Source organism: Ylistrum balloti, unplaced genomic scaffold (genome assembly GCF_031769215.1).
Source record: "Ylistrum balloti isolate Yb309-2 unplaced genomic scaffold, AGI_CSIRO_Ybal_v1 Utg369668, whole genome shotgun sequence".
Classification (NCBI taxonomy): Eukaryota; Metazoa; Mollusca; class Bivalvia; order Pectinida; family Pectinidae; genus Ylistrum; species Ylistrum balloti.
In genome coordinates, this window is record NW_026781915.1 from 877,209 (window position 1) to 899,966 (window position 22,758).

A 22,758-nucleotide genomic window follows, 5' to 3' on the forward strand; every position below is an offset into this window, starting at 1 on the left:
ATCATGATTCAAATACCTGAAATCGGATTACAGTAATCATGATTCAAATACCTGAAATCGGATTACAGTAATCATGATTCAAATACCTGAGATCCGATTACAGTAATCATGAGATCGGATTACAGTAATCATGATTCAAATACCTGAGATCCGATTACAGTAATCATGATTCAAATACCTGAAATCCGATTACAGTAATCATGATTGAAGTACCTAAAACCTTATTACAGTAATCATGACTGAAGTACTAAAACCTGATTACATCAATCATGACTGAAGTACCTAAAACCTGATTACATCAATCATGACTGAAGTACCTAAAACCTGATTACATCAATCATGACTGAAGTACCTAAAACCTGATTACATCAATCATGACTGAAGTACCTAAAACCTGATTACATCAATCATGACTGAAGTACCTAAAACCTGATTACATCAATCATGACTGAAGTACCTAAAACCTGATTACAGTAATCATGATTGATGTACCTGAAATCTGATTACAGTAATCATGATTGAAGTACCTAAAACTTGATTACAGCAATCATGATTCAAGTATCTGAAGCCTAAATTCATGATCATAATGTACATAAAATGATTAAATCAAACATGTTCTACATGTTAATTAAACAGTTCAACACAGAGATTGGTTGCAAATCCAACCATCAGAGACTAAATCAACACTTAAACTGGTTAAAATGAAAATCTGTCTCAAATGGATGGTGGTTTAAGTGGATTATTAGTGGCTGGATTAATGTTACTTAACACAAGGTGTGTTTCTGTAACAGGGTTAATTTACAAAACATATTGTCAACATTCATTCAAGACACCATATCATTGCTAAAACACACTAATATCACAGAAACAATGACACAATAGAAGAGGGTCATTATTTTAGGTTTGAGACAATTATGGTCTATGATAAATGATAGAAGTACAGATACCAGAACCTTGTCTCAGAATATTTTCCCTTGGCAATGTCAATAGAATGAAAGTTCTTATAACATCAAAAGTAGAAGATAAGTGGGTTTTTTTCCCCATCAATGTAACACTGTAGTCATCCAAATGTCTCATTTATCTTCTTACTCTTTGTGTTATAAGAACTATTCTACTGAACTTTTTGATCTACAAAAATTCAGAATACTGCTTATATATGTTTATTTGAATGTTAATCATCGAATCATGTTTTGTGTAGTAATTGGTTTACCATTAATTTCTGTACATTTTCTTAAAGTTCTGGTTTAGATGAGCTGGGAAAAATGTACAACTGCAGATGTTTATGGACAAGAAGGCTGTGAATCCCTGAGTTATTTTGCATATTGAAATTCTGCCCTTGCCAAGAGCATGACAAAAATTATTTGGGACAAGAATATAGCTAAATGAAAACAAAATAAAAGAGACCAAAAGAGACATATTCCCCATCCCAAATCACAACTGATACCTGACCCTCTTCACCTGGTCTTTTGATGAAAATCTCATCAGGTGTAAAACTTGATGTTACCCATAATAAGGTGTTAACATTATATCAATGTGTTATGTGATTCATATGACTATTTCGTTATTACCATACAATAAACAGACATGGATGAGGAGACAATGTTGCGACTACACAATACCTTGGCTAAAAGTGGGTGTACACTCTACTGAACCACAGTAATCAGAACACTGTTTCTATATTCTGTTTCATCATATTTCAGCATGCTGATGAGAATACTGCATCCTAAACAAAATTATTCAAATTTCAACGACGATGTTATTTTGCAGCAGTGATTGAACTTAAATGAAGTACCAGTAGTTCATCAATATCTGATCTTTAACATACACAAGCCCTTCCAAATGAATGTACAGCATAAATTCCTTGTTCAAAACAAAACAAAAAAACAATGCTGTTTGATAATATCAGTATGGATTAGTAATTTGAACCATGTAAATATTAAATAATATCTTATAAGCATTACATATTTACAACCTCAATACCACAAAACAAATACGTGATTACTTTACAGATTACCAAGTGTTTCTCAAATTATCATTTGACGGATTCTGATAGCCACCATTTGGACTTTCCTTCTGATTGATATCTGATGATGATTCTGCACATCAAAATCATTTACACTTAAAAATCACCATGGTACCATAACCAATCTGGAATCTATAAATTTGATTTAATTTAATTCAATTTAAAGGTGTTCTTGTTTAACATCAGAATCAAATATATTAAAAATGATTAATTCTCACTTTAATTTCTGAATGGCATAAAACTAAAACCTCATACACCCAGAATTGTAATCATAATAATCAAAATGTAATGGATTCTCTTTTTAAACCCTTCAAATTGCAAATCTCTACTTTAGTTCATACAAGAATATTCATCGATCACATTGATACAAGGAATATTATGTACTTTCAATATAAAATCTTCAAAAAGAAATTAGTTGAACACATTAAAAAATTGCAAGTTTCCTTTTTCTACATTCCATCTGAACTTGTTCATTGCCCCACATATTACCCTGTGTTAGAGAGAAAAAAAGATCAATCAAACTTAGGTCAATAACATAATAACATACCACATATATAATTACTAAGAAAAAAACATTTATGAAATAATATTACACCAATATTTGTATATCTCACAATTACATAACTGTAAATGCAGCATAAATTGATAAAATCCCTCAAAGGATTTGGTTTGAATACTAGTCTACAATTATGCCTACAGCTTTAATGTCATACTAAGTATGTACATAAACTACTGGAAAACAGGCAGACCTTAAACTTGTATTATGCAACCAAAATCAAATAAATATTAAAGTATGCTCACATTAGATTGCGTAATCAAATGAAAACCTTTTCTTCCTGGCTTGTTTAGTGATCTTTAAATACGTCAACAAATGTAAAACACTAGACTTTTCTGAAACTCCTTGTGACATGATGTATAATTTACAGCAGTTTTCTACCTTAGTAATAATTTAATTTTTGTGATAAGAATGTTTTACATTAATAGAACATAATTAGAAAAACATGTAGATACTCATTAGCATGTAATATAAATATGCATTTCAAAATATACCAAACATGTATATCTCTTATAAACCGAACTAAATCTGGTGGTAGTACAAATGACACATGTTGTCTGAACACTTTTCTAATACAAAAATCTTGTATCTGGAATTGAATCACACATTAATCCTGTAAGAAAATAATAATAAGAAAAAAAGACAATTGACAAATAAAGACATTTTAAAGAAAAGAAAAAAAGTGCCTCATTTTATGCTAATACATGTGCCCAAATAAATGCTGTTTTTCCTTTTACAATTCAGTGTGTTGATGTATATCTGCTAAAAAGGTTCAAAGTACTGCGTATTTAAAATGAGATGTAAATGGATTCCTTTCTGATTTACACTAAGCATGTGTAGGGATACCTTATGACATGTGAAAGGCATATACATACATACATACTGATTTCAATCTCTTCCATGCATCTTGTTTCTATTGGGATAATTCTGACCCAAAAAGCACAGTAGACACTTTAATGTTAATAAAAACACTTGATGAGTAGTCTTGTATCAAGAATACTGAATGTGTCCTTTTCATCAGTAATATCATTTTAGCACTTTTCAAACTCAAGTCCTAATTTGTCCAAAACTGATATTTCACTGAATTTTTATTGCACTAAGTATGGATGTTTCCAGAATTTATTTTGGTATATTGTAATATCTTTATACCCAACATGTTCATAGCACACTGCCTCAAATTCCAGTAATATCTTTTGTATCTTTATACCAAGCTTGTTTCTAGAACACTACCTCATATCCCACCTAAGTCCTTTCTCTTTTCTATAAGGATATGTTGTCAGTATTATGTGTGACAACAAGGTGCACAGTTTTCAGTATAAAAGACAAAGATACCTCAATCACAATACTAAACAAGAGTACCACCAATGGTACAAAAGCTTGCCTCGCATTGTTTATCACTAAACCCTGAACTGGAATAACAAGATAGTTTCATTGACTGGAATTTATGTCACAGCATACTGAACAGGAAATAATGTCTTTCACCGATGGCACCAAAAACTTTATATTAGATTTGATTAAATCAAATTTCACATAAAATGTTGGAAGAAACAAAAACCAGTTTTTTTTTCTCAAAAATCGTTTATAAAGACTCAAAGTGTGAAATTACACCCTTAGAAACCCTCACACCAAATATCATTACCCCTGTACACTTATAGAGGAGTTTACTGATACATTTCAAAGTTTGCACCAAAAAACGAACAATATATTTGAGATAAAAGTCAAATTCCCAAAATCAGACCTTTTTCTGAAAAAGTTTTCATTCTTATTCCAGAATGTAATAGTTATACCCATCAGCAACTCTCAATATAAAGATTTTTTTAAATGTCTTTCAACACTTTCTTTTTGAAAGTAGACTTAAAAATGCCAGATTTGGTGCTTGCTGAAATGGCCAAGCCAAATAGTACTGCTATCTATTAATGCATTTATATTCATGTTGTAAAAATATTAAACTTCAAGTTAAAAGATAATTATACCATTTCAATCAAAATGCATGTTGTTTTAAAATATAAATGCACTCTCTTTAGAAGATACACTAAGATTAAAGACAATATCCATGTTACAATCATTATACAATTCCTCCATGATTAGAACAGTATTGAAAATATCCATGATTGAAACAGTACTAAAAATCTCAAGTTTTGGCAATATCATATTTGTGTCATGATATGATACAGCATTTCTAACAGGTACTTAAATTTTGAAGACAATCCTTTATGCACGGTCTGGGCGGAGTTGAAACAGTTTCTCAATAACACTTTCATCTGCCATTGTTGTAATGTCTCCAACGTTTTTGTCACCAACTGCGATTTTACGGAGGATTCTTCTCATTATTTTTCCTGACCTAGTTTTTGGAAGCCCTGGAGCATTTTGAACGAAGTCTGGAGATGCAAATGGTCCAATTTTTTCCCTCACTGAAATGAATCAATATCCTGTCAACAGCTATGGTCATTTAAGGACAGCGATGAAGGTATGAATGACAGACCTCATAAACAAATCTTTTACCAAAATGTCTATAGATCAGAGACTATATTTCACAATAACAACAAGTGCAATCATTGATTGCAAAGCTTATCGGCAGCAGCTGTTGCAAAATGCTTAATTATTGTATATGATAAACAGCACAGGAGTTGGATAAATACAGAGACAGCTTTTCAAAATTCAAAAACTTACTCTTGAAACTTCAAACTTATATGAAAAAAATTTCTGTCCCAATACATGACAAATTTCTTTGAAAATAAAAAGAAAAGCAAAATTTTAGCAATGGGCAAGAATTCAACCAAAGTTATGTTACGGACACAGAATGTTAACAAATGGTGTTAGTCTTGTAATTATGGAGTTGCAGGCCATGATTTTTGTACACTTCACATCGTCTTGGTACATACTAACAATGTAAACATCAAGTTTTATTATCATTATGGTAGGCTCTGGACAAAAAATTTGACCAAGGGCTATAACTACAATTAAGGGGTTATGGGCTCTGTATTATGTACACTGCACATGGTCTTAGTATGACCATGCATACACCATGTTTCATTATCCTTGCTTCACTGTTGTCAAAGTTATGCTTCAGACACTAAAAGAAAGATGGGCAAACGGACAATGTGGCAACTACATGCTTTCTCAAAATTGTTTAGGGAGCTAAGAAAAAACAGAATCAAACTGCTATAATATCAAAAAACCAATAACAATTGCATGTACAAAATGAGAAGGGTGTGGGATGTATAATTATGGACCCAGAGACATTGATAAAAATTGCTTTGAGTGTTCAAATAAAACATCTACTTGATCCCTGAACTCCTTACTAATTACCTTGTACCTGTCATTTTGTTTCCTATCCATTACTTCTTAGCAAATTAAAAATCAAATCCTATGTATGGCCCTCCTTAACAACACCTCGAGTTCTGGGAGGATACATGTTTTACTGAAATAGTCTTAAGCAATTTCTTATGATAGATCACACGATTAAGTACATTTAGTACAATGTTAAAGTATACATATCATTAGTGTTGATTTCCTCCTCACAGTATCTAATTCTACTGTTATGATCTAACTCTGACCAGGAACAAACGTTTGTCACTGCATTTGCATTTTTTGATATCAACCTTAATGTAACAAGAAATGATTTTTGGTGTTCACTATCATATAACTTTCATTGGTTCTATGTAAAGTGGTTTTTTCTCTTTTCTTGTACATCATGTATTACTTAGTGTCAACAGTACTTAGATAATCATCGCATGCTCATCATGTTGCATGAATTTCCATTTCAAATGAGGTCATCTTTTAACCCACTGATAGCTGGAACCGTACCAGGAAAACTAGCAGTAAGGGGAACCTACATGTGAATGGTGATACAGACATGTCAGTATATTTTGTAATGCATGTAACAGCAACAAATTTTAACACTCCAAATTCAAGATGGAAGTCTGTGAATGACCCAATATTTTCAGATCATGGGACAAATGGAAAGGAACAATATGGCCTCGCAAAGTTCAAGATTGCTACCTTTGCAATTTTGACTTCCAATCACTCCTAAAAGACTACTTGCACAAATGGAGACCAAGGGGAAAAATTAATTTCATAAAGAATCATCTGACACTTTAAGAAATACAGCTATTATGAATTGTTTATAGACAACAAGTGAAAATTAAATTGAAAGACAAGGGATAAAGCAAGAGCTACTTCAGTTAAACATAGACACTTTTCCAATTCATGAACACAAGATTCATACCTTTGTTCTTCAATTCCACAACCAACTTTTCACTGAACTCACAACCCTGAAATAATAACAAGGTATAAGTAAAGATATCTTATACAATGTAAGTCTTTAGTCTACATTCTACTTCTGACCTGTGTCCTGAAATTTTTATCAGTATTATCTCACCACTACCATGACAGAATTGTCCATTTTTTACTCCCACACAGGAAAATATAAACAAAGTCTACCCAATGTCACAGACAATAGGTGTAGAGTAAGGTTACAAACACCTACATTTCACTGATGGTAAAGTGCTTCTATAACTGAATCTACACATGGTTGATAATTGATTTGTTAACAATGATCTTTCTGGAATATTTATCTAAATACCCTTTTACATTTCTGGAGAAATTTCAATTTTGTAAACAAGTTGACGTTGTGTTATATTCATAGTATCACTCATTTATGTGAAGGAGCAAATTAAAACGTTCTGTAAACATATATTTGAGGAAAGGAAACAAGTTTTTAACCTACCTCCTTGAGAGTAACAAAACAATAGGTACACTCTCCCTTGATTTCATGTGGATGGGATACTACTGCAGACTCTGATACATGCGAATGTTCTATCAGAGCACTCTCAATCTCAGCTGTACTAAGCAAGTGACCTGAAACATTCACCATATCATCTATGCGTCCAGTCACCCAGAAATATCCATCTTCATCAAACTTTGCACCTATTAGGAAAAAGAAATTAAGTACAGCATGAGTTGGCATTAAAATTAAATGTGGATATATAATATAAGAGACATTGCAGCACTATAAGAAATTTTATTTTTGACACTGTACTACTCACCAAAGCCACATCTTAAGACCCATTTCTAAGCTTGAATCCCAGAATTTTGCTCCGTATGAATGTGTGATTTTTTTTTATATTTACAATATTTTGTAGATCTATACATTAAACTTTTATACGTAGCAATACTATGTAAAATTCTGATTCAGTGCCAAGAAAAAGTGAGTTATAAGAAATCCCTTAAGAGAAATGTTCCACATATGCACACTTAAATCAAAAGTTTTGACGAGAAAATTATTGCCAGGAGCAATGTCCATGAAAAAAATCCTCATAACTGTGAAATGATTGAATTGTCCACTGTCTTTGTGAATTAAATAATAATAAAAAAAATAATAATACGATAAAACATATACCATCTCCTGTGCAGTAATATCCAGGGAATTTCTTGAAGTAGACAGTCTCAAATCTCTCATGATTTCCATAAACTGTTCTCATTATACCTGGCCATGGCTGCTTGAATACCTGAATTTCACACAAGTAATTGGGATTTCATATAATTGCATTTTCTAAAGAGTCTTCCCGAAGGACACAACTACATCAGCAAAGAACAGTCCATTTCTCAGCTCCCTGAGAAACACAAACTGGATTGGGTAGTGTCCAACCACATCCATCGAAACCTGAAGTTTTGTAAGCCAATGCTCTGAATGAATTGAAATGACCCCAAAAAGGAATAAATATGTAATACTGTTACTTACAATGTTCCACAGGTCATAAAAACAATGAAAGCCTTCTATTACTTTAAAGCACCCCCAAAATAAGCATAAATGATAAATCACAGAAAATGCTGGATTTTGCAGCAACATTGATATCATGATGAGCCTTGACATACATGGTCAAGTTTTGCGACTCTGATTTTATGAGGACAATTTAGGAATGTTACAATAAAAATAGCATAGTATTTGTGTTTACCAAGTATCCCTCTTTACCAGCCTCAGTGATCTCCTGGCCATTTTCATCTAATATGGTTGGCACTATTCCAAAGAAAGGGAAAGTCTGGAAATGAAAAGCAGACACTTAAGTGAAGTGCTCAATCACAATAAAGTCTGAAATACCAAAACAGATGTTTAAAAGAACAAAATTCAGTTTACTTTATCATTCATCTGATAATTACTTTTCATTGCACATAAGCTGCAACAAATTTTAAACTTTGAGATATGGCAACAGGAAAGAAGTCTGTTGTGACCACCTTTCTGACTTATTTCTAAAGGGGAAAGTATATATACTTACTGCTGATCCAGGTTTGAGCGGAGTGGCTCCTGGAAGAGGTGTTAGTGTGTGGCCACCCTAGAAAATGATAAAATGACAACTAATCGCTGAATGGTAGACTACATAGTGAGTTACATTTTCTACAGTGTCATTACTTGATAAGTACCAATCAATCTCAACTGAACCTGAGCTCAATTTGACCTTTCATTCAGATCATGAATTATTTGGCTGGTACCAATCAAAGGATCATTTACTGCAAGATTCACTCAATATATGTAAATTCCTAATTATTTGATGATGTTGTCAATATTCTGGTGTTAAATACTATAACTTTTCAAAAAAAAAAAATTGTCAATACGAGATGATTATTTTAGAACCTGCTGATCTTGACTTACTGTTTCTGTCTGCCAGAAGGTGTCAACAATAGCACATCTTTTCTCTCCCACCACATTGTAGTACCACAGCCAGGCTTCAGGGTTGATTGGTTCTCCTACTGTAGCCAATACCTTTAGGGATGACCGGTTATATCTGCATCAAGATTAAATCTCAGTCAATCATGGTTGGATAAAATGAAAATTTTTGAGAGGCCTTTAAACCTGGTGTTTGACTAAACATTTCAATAACTATTTGGCACATTCAGTGTCAAATAATGTGCATTTAATATACAACAAACAATCTCTCCATCGGTGTCTCTTCTCTTAAATATTATTGAAGGCCCTTGCATGCTGACAAAATTCATATAGTCCCATATTTTATCATCTTGTAAGTTACATGAAGCCATTCACATAAACAAGCAGAGCAGTTGTTCTAGAATCTGACCTTTCACCTGATGACCTATCGATCCCAGGTGCAATAGACTATTGTAAATTTCTGCCATGCCTTCTTGTAAATGTGTGAAGTAACCATGAAGGTCAAAAATATTATTGTGATTCAAATTTAAATGTATGATTAATTGAATCCATGAGAATGTTATTTTTGGTGTAATCTTCAAATCACACTGTACACAATAACAAGTGACAATTTTGCACAAAACGGCTTCAGTCACAGACAGGTGGTGGGCAGGTACTCGTAAAAACCACACTGCCTTCTCGTACTGGCATGCTACATTTTTTTTCATTCTGTCAATTTTTTTTTCTCTCGTCCACATATAAGCCGCATTGGTATATAAGTCCACATCCAACTCACGAGGAAAAAAGCTGTGGCTTATAATCCAGAAAATATGATACAATGAATTAGTAATTCAATTATTATATGAAATAATAAGTACTTCAAACTGGGTGTTTTGTCAACTGTAGAAACTCACTTTGTGACAAACTCATCCCCAAACTTCATAAGAGCTCTGATGGCTGTTGGAGCTGTGTAGAACTTTGTAATTTCATACTTCTCTACGATTGCCCAGAACCTGCCAGGGTCAGGGTAAAAAGGTGTGCCTTCAAACTGTCAAAAACAAGGTAAATTAAATGTAACCAAAGATTTTGACAACATTTGTACATATTACATTAATTTCAAATCAAGTAAAAAAACATGAATAATTTCAGAAGAAGGGATGTAACAGTAGTGTTCCATTAGTTTTGGTATATATTACAAATGCAAATGTCACAACTTGTTTTTTGGGGTTTTTTTTTTTTTTTTTTTCTTTTCTAATTTTATTTTTGTGTTCAGTTTCCCTATAATTTCAAGAAGTAATAAGAGATCCCAGATGTATCTTTAAGCCCATTGGTTACAAGGCACACCTTGGGGACCAAGGGAAGCTTGCATATGAAATTTGAGACAGATCCATCCCGTACTTTCTCAAAAAATATCTACCTATAACATACTTTCATCATAAATATCCACAATGGTTGCCTGTTAGCCACTTTGTTTCCCTGATCTGTTCTAAAATCAAAAGTGCACAACCAGGGACCAAGGGGAAGCTACATATGAAATTTGAGAATGATCCATCTAATATTTCTGAAGAAACAGCAGAGTACAATTAAGGGCCACTGGGTATCTACATGTGAAATTTGCAAATGATTCATAGAGTACTTTTCAAGATTAAGTGCTGACAATCTACTACTGACAATCTACTACTGTCAAAATCCAAGATGGCAATCAGTCAGACATATTGTTTTCAGATCAGCTCGAAAATGAGATAATGCATAACAAGAGATCAAGGGTCCCTAATTGTATCAATTCTCTGCTCAAAGGCACCAGTGGAACTTGGAACACATCAACATAACAAATGTATTTCACAAATGCATTTTTGAAAGTTTGTTGATTCATCAATGTTTTATTACAAGTACATCTACTTAAGCTGAAGAAATAAGATTATTCTGCTACACCAAACCTTTGGTTTTCATGCTCTCATAAAATTTTTTGAGAAAAAATTGTTATTTGAACATGAGAAAATTGGTAATTTAAAACCTGTAATGGAATATATATGAAGAAACACTGTCAACAGTGCACAAGGAGACCCTACGGTACATATTTATTATTTATGATTCTAAATACTGAGACCAAAAGTATTCTGGCTGTATCACGTAATGGTGTACTATTACATCCCTAGTAGGAGGTTCATCAAATATCAAACTTATTCCTGTGTTAGGACTATTCATTTGATCCTTTGATTAAAACTCATTTATGACAATGATGGTACTATTACCCTGTAGAATGTAATAACACACTACTTACTATGACACTTGTTGCCCCATTGGTCAGTGGACCATAACAGACGTAAGTGTGGCCAGTGATCCACCCCACATCAGCTGTGCACCAGTAGATATCATTTTCCTGGTAATCAAAGTCATACTTGAATGTTGAAGCAGCATACAACATGTATCCTCCCACAGTATGGAGGACTCCCTTGGGTTTTCCTGTTGAGCCACTGAAACAAAGTTAAAAAATCACTCAAGATAAGAATTTTGAATTCTCAAAGAAATGAAAGGAAAGTGGGCACAGAGATGTACCCTAATTACCTCATCTTTTTATTTTCAAACTAATCTGGTGAGGGGTTTATGAGGTGTCTTGTACACAATATTTTCATTTAAAAAATGGTCAAGAGTCAACTTTTTCACCTTTGACAGCAAAACATTTTCATATGTTGAACTAGATGTTGCTATATAGTCTGGTGTGAATGTGAACCATGACTGTAAACAAGCTTGTATTTTCAAATTGGTGCCACCTTTGTCCTTTAATCTTGTCTGATGAACTACAAAATCTGTTCAAGTGTTGATTTGTTTTTAATGTCCCTGCAACAACCAGATTGATACTACAGGTGTAAAGAGGGTCACCAAAGTGGAAAATAAAGCACAGACAGAAAAGAAAGGAAAATAACAAGATCTAAGGTGTTGTAATGGGGACAACAGATCTGTTTTGGTCTTCTGGTAAAAGATACAGAAGAAAATCTTTGATTCTATAGGTCAATCACCTAATATGATCATACAGTGTAATACAGCAGGCCCTAGTATTGGGCTCTTTGATGTCACCTTATCATAAATGTTGGAGAAACACTCTTCAATCTGCACAAAGGATTTCAGCAGGTGTAAAACTTACTGTGGTGTGAAGATACTATAGGCTATTCCAACATTATCTTGGTGGGAGAGGTGGGAGGCTCATATTCTAGAATTTGATGAATAGTAGAGTAATCACCATCTAGTATCTCTTAAACTAAATATATTTCAGTATATGATGGGTGGTTGGGTCTCTGAAAAAAATGCCATCCATCCCTCCCACACAGATAGTTTTGGACTCTCCCTAAAACATGAACATGATCTTATCTGTTGTATGAGCTATCTTGTACACAACCTTTATATTTCAAAAATGGTCATGGTGATCTCTGACATTTGACCTTAACCAATAACCATACACCAAAATTCAATAAGTGTATAACTTAATGGCATATTATGGGGTGAAATATATTACCTAAATCTGTCCTGTACACAACCTTTGCCAGGATGCAGAGTGATAACTATATACCCATCCACTCACCCCTTAACCAAGTGTAGGGTGTAGACAATTTGTTTACAGCTTAAATTCTGTCAGCACACTGTTGACAATTTCAATCATTATTCAATGATGAAAAACAGAAATAAGTGCAGGATGAACAACTTTAAGATACGTAAAAATCAAGATCCCTCAAATAAGCATGGAGACAAAGGCTTTACCTGGTGTACTTCTACAATGTCAATTACAAGACACAAACCTATAATCGTGGTCATTTCATGATGTCCTATAACAGTGTTTACCTGTTGTAGACCTATGATAGTGTTTACTTATGTAGTCCAAGAACAGTGTGTACCTGGTGTAGACCTACGATAGTGTTTACTTATGTAGTCCAGCCATAGTGTTTACCTGGTGTAGACCTACAATAGTGTTTACTTATGTAGTCCAGCCATAGTGTTTACCTGGTGTAGACCTACGATAGTGTTTACTTATGTAGTCCAGCCATAGTGTTTACCTGGTGTAGACCTACAATAGTGTTTACTTATGTAGTCCAGCCATAGTGTTTACCTGGTGTAGACCTACAATAGTGTTTACTTGATGTAGTCCAATAACAGTGTTTACCTGGTATAGATCTAAGACAGTGTTTACTTGATGTAGTCCAATAGCAGTGTTTACCTTGTGTAGAGCATGAAGAGATGGTCTTCTGCATCCATCCATTCTGGCTCACACTCTGTTGAAGCGGAGGCCATTTCTTTATGCCACCATACATCTCTTTCATTGTTCCAGTGGATCTAAGAAAACAGCACTGGCATATATGTACACATGTATATAGACAACAAAGACACAATATCAAACTCAATTGGGAGTCTTTAAATATCCCATAGCTTTCATGTCTGAAGTTTGTTACTTTTAAATACAGTTTTCAAGAAATAAATAAATAGCTTCCTTACTACTTTTTACCAATGAAGTCTGATTATACTTAACCTGTACATCATCTATTGTCACTTAAATGTAACCTTATCATTTCCTCATTAGGACATTTGTATAAATCTATTTAATATCTATATATCAATTCCCACTTGAATACACTACATGGTCAAAGCATCAGCAAAAATTCAGGAGGTATGTATAGAGATTTGTATTTCAGCAAAATCAATTAGCATTGCTATTAGTCTAAAAGGAATTAATCCTGACGAGGTAACTCACCTTGAGTTTACGTGAAGGTCTTTTTGCTGGAGGCTCATCCTCCATATCACCATGGTCATCTATTTCTTCAGTTGTTGTCAGATGTTTAACAACGACACATCTCTTCACACTGTGATTCCTGTATGACCAAGCAAATAATGTAAGATTTGAACATGAACATGTAGCTTGATTAAATACTTTTCATTTCAACATATTTTACTGTTAAACAATTGGACTGAATATCGAACACTTTAAAGATTATTTCTATTTTTTTTTATAGAAGATTTTCTGTCAAAACTGAATACAAGTGAATATATTACTCATTGAAAATGTATTTATGCCAAATTTAAAACGTATGATGAAATATTGATAACAGCAACATGTTTTTGATTAGTTTCACATAATCATCCTGCTAACAGAAAATACACTGCACATCCTGACCATCACTTGTGGACTTACGATTTCTCACAGATGACTAAGGCATCATCTACAATCTGTTTGAGGTTCATTAGTTTTGTACCTCTCCACACACCATCTAGAAATAACCATATATGACATGTTTTTATTTTTTGCAATGACGTAAAATAAAAGAATTTGTCAACAATGTTTCCTTCTTTCAAATGATAAGAAAATCATTTTAAATTACATATCTCAGTTATTTCCTGATACATGGATAAAAGAAATGTCAGTTCTTCAAATCATGGTTACTCTGCAGGGCTCTCACACCCCATTTTGGGACTTGGGCCTGGGGCCCTTAGAATTGGGTAAAAATAGCAGCATTTTCTTTAGAATTGAGAAACCTTGGCGTCTCAATTGGGAAAAAAAGATATTATTTTGCATTGGGAATGGGGCCGAGGCAAATCTTCGGCCCCAAATCTGGCAGATCGAGAGCCTTGCCCTGTGAAATAAATAAAGTACAAACAGCAACAAATCATGTCTGTAGTAATTTCGTCTGATCTAACTTAGCAAGGGGTATTGAAATTGTCCAGTAGTGGACTATAACAGCTAATCTTAGAATCAGACAGTTTATGAAGTTATGAACATCTGTACTAAATATTTATTCTGCGTACATGTGCAAAAAATTGAAAATTTCAAATAGAATATTCAAATATGCAATGTACATGAATATACTAAGAATATTCAAATATGCAATGTACATGAATATACTACCTGTAGTAAGTACAGCACAACAGCCACCATCTATTATCCGCTCTGCTAGAGATTCCGAGGAGAAACCAGCAAACTGGAATAGCATATACATGGGTTAAATATTATCAGAAAGTCTAAACACTTCCTTAATGAAACTAGAATGTGATTTCTTTGAACTATGCCAACTACAATTTATCAAACACCAGATCTTACCAAATGGTGCAGACAGATCCTTCTTAACAAAGCTAATTAGGGGACAGTTAGCTTGCTTTTATGCATATACTGGAAATTGGGTCACAAAGTTTGGTTTTAACATGAGACAAAGTCAAGTGTTAAAACGAAAAAAATTCATGATCTTTGGACTTGTGTCAAAATTCATGAGTATATCGTTGATTAGATCATAACAATTAAAGCATACTTACAAACAGTTAAATGACTTACCACAATAGAATGTATAATACCCAATCGTGCACACCCCAGCATAGCCACAGTCAATTCCAAAATCATTGGCATGTAGATTGCCACGCGGTCCCCTTTCTGAAGTCCTAAATAAGTAAAATCATTATTTATGATAAACATATTCCTGATATACCAGGTATGCTTTTAACAGAATGTAAAGTTTTCTAGAAGTATTCCTTGACATAACAAGAGGCCCAAGGGGCCTTAACGGTCACCTGAGGAATATATGTCAATAATCTGGGGATTTTAAAAGGTTGCAAAAATGTAACAACACTTGTGCAGGACCATGTGTAAAACATCTGTACCAAGTTTGAACATGACCCACCCAATGGTTCTTGAGAGGAAGTCCATAATGTCTTAGCCAAACAGAGGCCAGGGTGGCCATCTTGGATTTTGAATCGCCCCAAAAAGATAAAACACTTGCCAGGACCTTGTGTAGAACATTCGTATCAAGTTTCCCCTTTTCCCCCCTCCTGGGGCCCCTATTGGGGCCATGCCCTTTTTCTTCGCAAACTTGAAGCAGCTTCCAATGGGGATGCTTTGTGCCAAGTTTGGTCAAAATCCATCATATGGTTCTTGAGAAGAAGTCATTTAAAGAAGGTTTTTAAACAAGGCCCCTTTTACACCCCTTATGGGCCCCAAAGGGGACATAATCATATTTTTCAACATAATTTCATATGTCCTTCACTGACGGATGCTTTCTACCAAATTTGGTTGAAATCGGTTAAAGTTGAATTTTTTACCCTTTTGAGCGCCCCCTAGCGCCCCCTAGTTTTTGACCCAATTTTTTTTTCATTCGCAAACTTTGTAGACCATGCCATAAGGACCCTAAATTTAAAATATGAACTTAATCTGACTATTGGTTCATGAGAAGAAGATTTTTAAAGATTTACCTAATTTTACACCCTTTTTCCCCTTCCTGGGGCCTCTATTGGGGCCATGCCCTTTTTCTTTGCAAACTTGAAGCGGCTTCCCATGGGGATGCTTTGTGCCAAGTTTGGTCAAAATCTATTCAGTGGTTCTTGAGAAGAAGTTGAATATGTGAAAAGTTAACAACGCACGGCGCACGACGCCAGACAAATCATGACGGCAATAGGTCACCATGAGCATTCGGTTCAGGCGACCTAAAAACTGCTGAAAAATCTCACACAATGCTTTTTAACTTTTAAATAAAGCATTCTGGAAACTACCTGTTCCGAATAAAACGCTCTCTGATAAAGATGTAATAACTCACTGATACATCATGAGTACTTAGCTTCTGTAATCAAACTGTAAAGACTGACAAGCAAGAAAGGCAAGTCAATGTTTAAGAAGAAGAAGGAATCTGAAAGCTATAGGGCCTTGGAAATTTTATTATCTAAAGTGAAGTTAAATATCCATTCTTGGTGGCATGAGTTTTGTAGTTTGATATAAAGGCTCTACTTTCATCAGCTTATTTTGCTAGGAAGTAAATAAATGTAATACAGAAACCCATATGCAACATAAGTTTAAAATCATATATTTTCAGCAACTTAACATAGATCTGCTGACTTTTATGCGAGCAAACAATCATTCATTCTAAAATGTCATCAAATTTTCTACAGAAATCATATCATTAATATCAAATTGATTTCTAATCCTTCTAATAGTATAGTTTATCACTGTCATGGACCCTTACAAAATAATAGCTGTTATCATTTTTGCCTATATAGATGTGATAAACAAATGTGAATTACCAAGTTTCTTGAGAACATTAGCAAATTTGCAAACTCTATCTTGAAGCTCCCGAAAGTTGATTTTGCCATGGTCATCAGGGTCATTCCCTTCCCTAAATAAAAGGAATGAAAAGAATGAAGTCAAGTGTATACAAATAGTATTGGATCCATGCAATGTACATAGTGCTATGGTTCAAAAGAACAAAGTCAAGTGTATACAAATAGTATTTGATTCAGGTAACATGCATAGTTCTTATGGTTCGAAGGCTCTTTATGACCAGTAATAAACACCTGGTAACTGGGAGTCTATCAGATCTAGAAATACTTTTAGCTTCTGTAATGACAGAATGCACTGGAATTTTCACAGCTTTCTCTTAAATAAAATGATCTTTTTATGTATTGTTAATTATCATACATACTTTGACACAACATAATACATTGAACATTACGACATTTCATAAAGGAAAGATCAATATAATGACATATTTAATTAATATGTTTTAGATGAGTTCAAGTTATTAATGTTCACGTTACACTATAACATAATAATAAAAGGTGTTCAGGATCAACTGGGATTAACAGAAAATGTGAATCCTTTACAAAATAACACAGATTTTGATTTTCAGTATTCATTTATATTTATGATTATCTTTTTGGTTTTTGGTTATGATTTCTTTTTCCAGATATGAAGCTTCAGAAAAAATTAATTGAAATAAGAAAAAATAGTATTATCACATGAAAAATGAAAGACATTGTTGTAACTTGTAGTAGAACTTTACAAAAATGGGTAAAAATTGGAAATTGAAAAACCTTCTTTATGAAATCTAAAAATCTACTTTGCAATAAATGAAAGGCTTCTTGAATCTGTTAATCAGGATGCCAACTAAGTACTTTTTTAGACTGGTATGGTAAAATTATTGGTATTTTTTGAGGAATATCTACACAATGTTATATCATCATGATCCTTTTTCATAATGTTTTCTTGTTAAACTTGTTATTTGGCCCAAGTACCAGACAAATCGTAATAACTACTTAATCATGTATTATGAGCTGATCGTAACCGGATATTTGCCAAGGGCATGAGGCTCCTGAGTCCTGACCAATGGCCTAACACTATTGTCTATTAATTATATTAAGGAACACCTTGCTGTACACAGATGTGCTTCCAAGCATTGCGGTCAGCAAAAATCAGGCAACACTGATTACTTAATAGTGATTAGGTAATTGCATTATGTAGTCAGGGAGTCAGTTTTACCTGTTACTGTTCCTCTTTGATAAATATAACAAGGTTATACCCAAGGGCATCTCTAAACTTAAAATTTGGAAGAATATTCCATATTTATATCAATACCATCAGAAGGTGGGACTAGTGAATAAACATTGGGAAACTCCTTCCTTAATCACGAAAGTTGGCAAGATGATAAAACTTAGCTTTTCTAATAAATTGGTCTGTCCATGGACAGTAAAAAAAATTATTTGTTACTGCTTCATCTGAAGAATTATTTAAGACAACCATAGCATCATTTTCAGGTTGCCAATGATCATTTTGAATTTTGAAAATAACCACTCTTATCCTTGTTAGTTGTTATCTACTTTTTTTTCACACTTAACACAAGATTTATCAACCATTGCCATTAGGTTTTTTCAAATTCTTTACTACAAAAGGATAATTCCGCATACAATTTTATGGATTTTTTTAATACAGCACTACCAAAATTCTTTCACTATTTACGCCTGGTACATGTTTATATAATCCAATGATTGTGAAATGTACTTCAAAGGTAAGAAGAGAACATAAAATCCTTTTATAAAGAATCAATTAAGATCATTGAAGGTGTATGCTAAATGTTACATAGCTTTGCATAGCTGCAAAAACCCTACCATTTTCACCATTTTGATTGGTTTTCAATGATAGGTCTAGTATGTTTCATCTTTTCACTGATGTATGATTTATAACTATCGTTCAGCAGTAAGTTAAATACATGTTGCCAGAGTGTCTACATGTGTGGGTCACTAAAATTTGGCCTTTTTAAATAAGAAGGAATTCTGACTATCGACTTCGGACTAGATAAGGGTGCAATGTTCCTTTATGTGTATTCCAGGTTCAGCAGTAAGTTAAATACATGTTGCCAGAGTGTCTACATGTGTGGATCACTAAAATTTGGCCTTTTTAAATAAGAAGGAATTCTGACTATCAACTTCGGACTAGATAAGGGTGCAATGTTCCTTTATGTGTATTCCAGCAATGTTAGAGATTAACACAGCAAGAAAACTATGACAGGGGCAGGGGTCTGAAAAAATATCTTAAACCACTAGGCACAGGACTGGTGGGCTGAAAAATTTACTTGTCCAGATTTGAAATTTACTTGTCCAAATTCAGCTATGAAATGATGACTTAATCAGCGAGGATGTGACATGTGACTTTTTTTCTATTTTTATTTTAAGTTTTAGTGAAAAAACTATGCAGTAATTGCTGCTTTGCGTCAGACATTGTGTGCGACTTAGGCCTAGCCATAATGTTTGTTTACATCCTACTGACTATGTGCTGTTAAGAACGAGAGCACCTGACATCAGTATGAATGCGGGAAAATGACTAAGGTATTCCGAATACTATATTTGACGTCATGGGATTTCCGGTGTAATCAAAAGTTAGAGTGCAGACTGGAATATTTTGTTTTCGAAGTACCGTAAACACGTTTCTTTGTTGTAAATTTTTTCACTTGTTTATTGAAATTCAAGTTGTAACATTAATATCATTGGAAAAAAGTACTCGTCCAACAGACAACTGACAAAGATAAATCTGGTTTTCCGAGACAATTTTCACTCATCCATGACGACCACATGAGTGCTTTTCCAGACCCCTGAGGGGCCTTGCAATAATCGGATAAGAAATCGGCCACTAAATATCCAATACCATACAATATTTCCTGATACCAAATAATATTACCCAATACCATACAATACTTCCTGATACCAAATAATATTATCCAATACCATACAATATTACCAGATACCATACAATACTATACCAAATACTAACCAATACTACCAGAATACAAGTTAATTATAATTCAATATCAACTAATGATTGCAAATAATAAATTACCTTCACTTTCCATTCTACAAAAAAATCTGAACTCAAGTCCATTGATTTGGGTACCTTTCTGAATCAAACACTGTACAATACATCAGTTGACAGTGAAAATGCAGTGGCTGAATTAACAGGGAAGCCTTATAAAAAAGGTTGTATGGACATCAAAAACCAAATTGTGCACAAAAATGTCAAATGATGCTTTAAAATATGCATGATTTATGCTGATCATTGAAATAGGAAGTCTATTTCATTTCAATAAATAGGTCAAGATCATGCAATAGACCTGCTAGCTTCAGCAATGACATTCACATATTATATAGACAGACAATTTGGTATGCAAACTGTTTGAATCATAATGTACCATTGGACCTTATAATTCTCACTGCAATTTCGTGACAAATAAAATGTTCAAAATTAAGATATTTCAATATTTGCAATTATTAGTTGCTATCAATGTACTATTAACTAGTATTTGGGTGGTATTGAGTTAGTATTGGATATTGGGTAGTATTGGCAAGGTATGATATATAAGGATAACAACCTTGACCCAGCGGTGACTTCTTTCATGTTACCCCAACGGAAGGACCCCAACAGAAATAAGCGTATATTGTTACACTTTTTGGGCTATCCTTGGATAGATTTGTTTAACATATATATCAGCTGTCTTTATTGTGATTTTATGTTCCGGTGTTGCATGTTTTATTTATGTCAATTTTTCACCTTATGTACTATGTAACATGTATTTTATTTATCATGCTTTGTATACATTTGTGCAAATCTTTCCAGAATAAATTTATTATTTATTATATTATTATTATTACCTTTTGTGTTTGCACACTGAACCATGAAATCTAACCTTATCATACCATAGGCACCATTCTTTTCTACGCTGACCAGTCTTAGCTCAGCCATTTTTAGCAAGTGAGAAGTGAATCTCATTTTCATTACAAAAGTATCATTGTAAAATTAAAATCACTTATCAAAAACTAACATGAGTCAACTGGATAATTACTCAGTTTTTAAATGGTATCTATTTAAAGATGACTTCCTGCATATGTTTAGTTGGAAGTGGTAGACAATATAGGGTGGTATTCCAGTTGTAAATAGCTCAACCATGCATATATACAAAGTTAACTGCATTTGTTTCTCACAAATGTTAGCACAATAAATTTGAAAATTATCAACTTTTCTTGTAGCGTATATTTTGAACAGATTAGTTATGCGCTTTCGCAGAAAAATGGTTTATAACAAATCAAGGCTCGTTGACATTAACTTCTTTCCTACAGCGCTGCAAAAGGATATAGTCATTTTTTCATTCAATACTATACGTCCTTGGTATTGAGTAGTTCATATTGGATATTAAGACGTGTCTGTCGGCCTCTTTATATCATTGGGATGTCGCGTTAAAGGGAAATAACCCTATATAAATAAAATTGAATAAGGATCCTAACCGGGAAGTTTGATCCGAAGACACTTACCAATAGAATGCTATTTTTTCTCCACGACCTTCTTTGACATGCCTGTCAACAGCGTTGTAACAAATGTTTGTCTGTGCTCCTTCCATCCATTTTATGTAGATACGTCCTTTCCTGCAATCGAAGTTGTAGTCCAAGAACATTCCGGTCGGCTGACTCTTCCAGTAAAACTGTTGTGCAATTTCTTTCCAAAAACCTTCTGGGTCTTCGACGGATCTTTTATACATCTCCCTGTACTGCTGCATGCTTTGAACATGACTTTCTTTTCGCAAATGTTCCAGCGGCTGAAACAGCTGAACGTCTGCATTATTTTCGTCCGCCATCTTGGATGTCAATTATTCGCGCGTCGGGTCAACTAGGTGCGTTCGAATGTTCCATGTAGCGCAGTTACATGGCAACAGTTTAATTTGCTTAATGTCACGTTCTGTTGATAATATCTGATACATTTTTATTGTCACGAATTGGAAAATCTAAGGAGTGCATACATTGAATCACGGAAATTGTATATCTAAATCTGCAGATGTATATTATTTGATGTAGATGTGTACTTTGCTTTGTCTTGCCTTTTAGCTTTGATTATTCATGATTATTCAACATATGTCTCTAATTATTTTTTAAAAATGTCTCTGTCATGCATGCTTTTATCTTTTAAATTTTTCATTGACAGTTTTTATAAACTTGTCTTAATATGTACCTTACCAGAACAGTATTTTTTTATGCAGATATGTCTTTTTTGTAATGGCGGATGATTTTTATGGGCGAGTTGAGAAGTGGCAAGTTGAATTTGATCACATAAAGTCAAAAACCAAACTGTTCGAAGAACGATTTTGGTGTCAAGATGGATGGTGGCCACGTCGCGATGTCAGAATACACTGAAAAATAAAGCAAATTGGGTGGGGATAAAGATTTTACAAGACAATACACGGCGCTAATTTAGTCAACGACAGC

The 22,758-nt window shown here is 33.7% G+C and overlaps 1 protein-coding gene across 1 annotated transcript; it reads right to left on the reverse strand.

Moving 5' to 3' along the window:
• Nucleotides 1–115: 115 nt before the first annotated feature.
• Nucleotides 116–22,082, reverse strand: LOC132560768 (acetyl-coenzyme A synthetase, cytoplasmic-like). The gene is made up of 16 exons (XM_060225447.1): nt 21,814–22,082; nt 17,263–17,354; nt 15,530–15,633; nt 15,110–15,182; nt 14,399–14,474; nt 13,961–14,078; nt 13,430–13,545; nt 11,504–11,696; nt 10,137–10,270; nt 9,229–9,361; nt 8,855–8,911; nt 8,537–8,620; nt 7,981–8,089; nt 7,309–7,508; nt 6,808–6,853; nt 116–4,990 (listed from the first exon to the last, which is right to left on the reverse strand). Exons 1-16 carry the CDS (start codon nt 22,053–22,055, stop codon nt 4,791–4,793), a joined length of 1,977 nt encoding a protein of 658 aa, XP_060081430.1. The 5' UTR covers nt 22,056–22,082; the 3' UTR covers nt 116–4,790.
• Between the last annotated feature and the right edge of the window lie 676 nt (nt 22,083–22,758).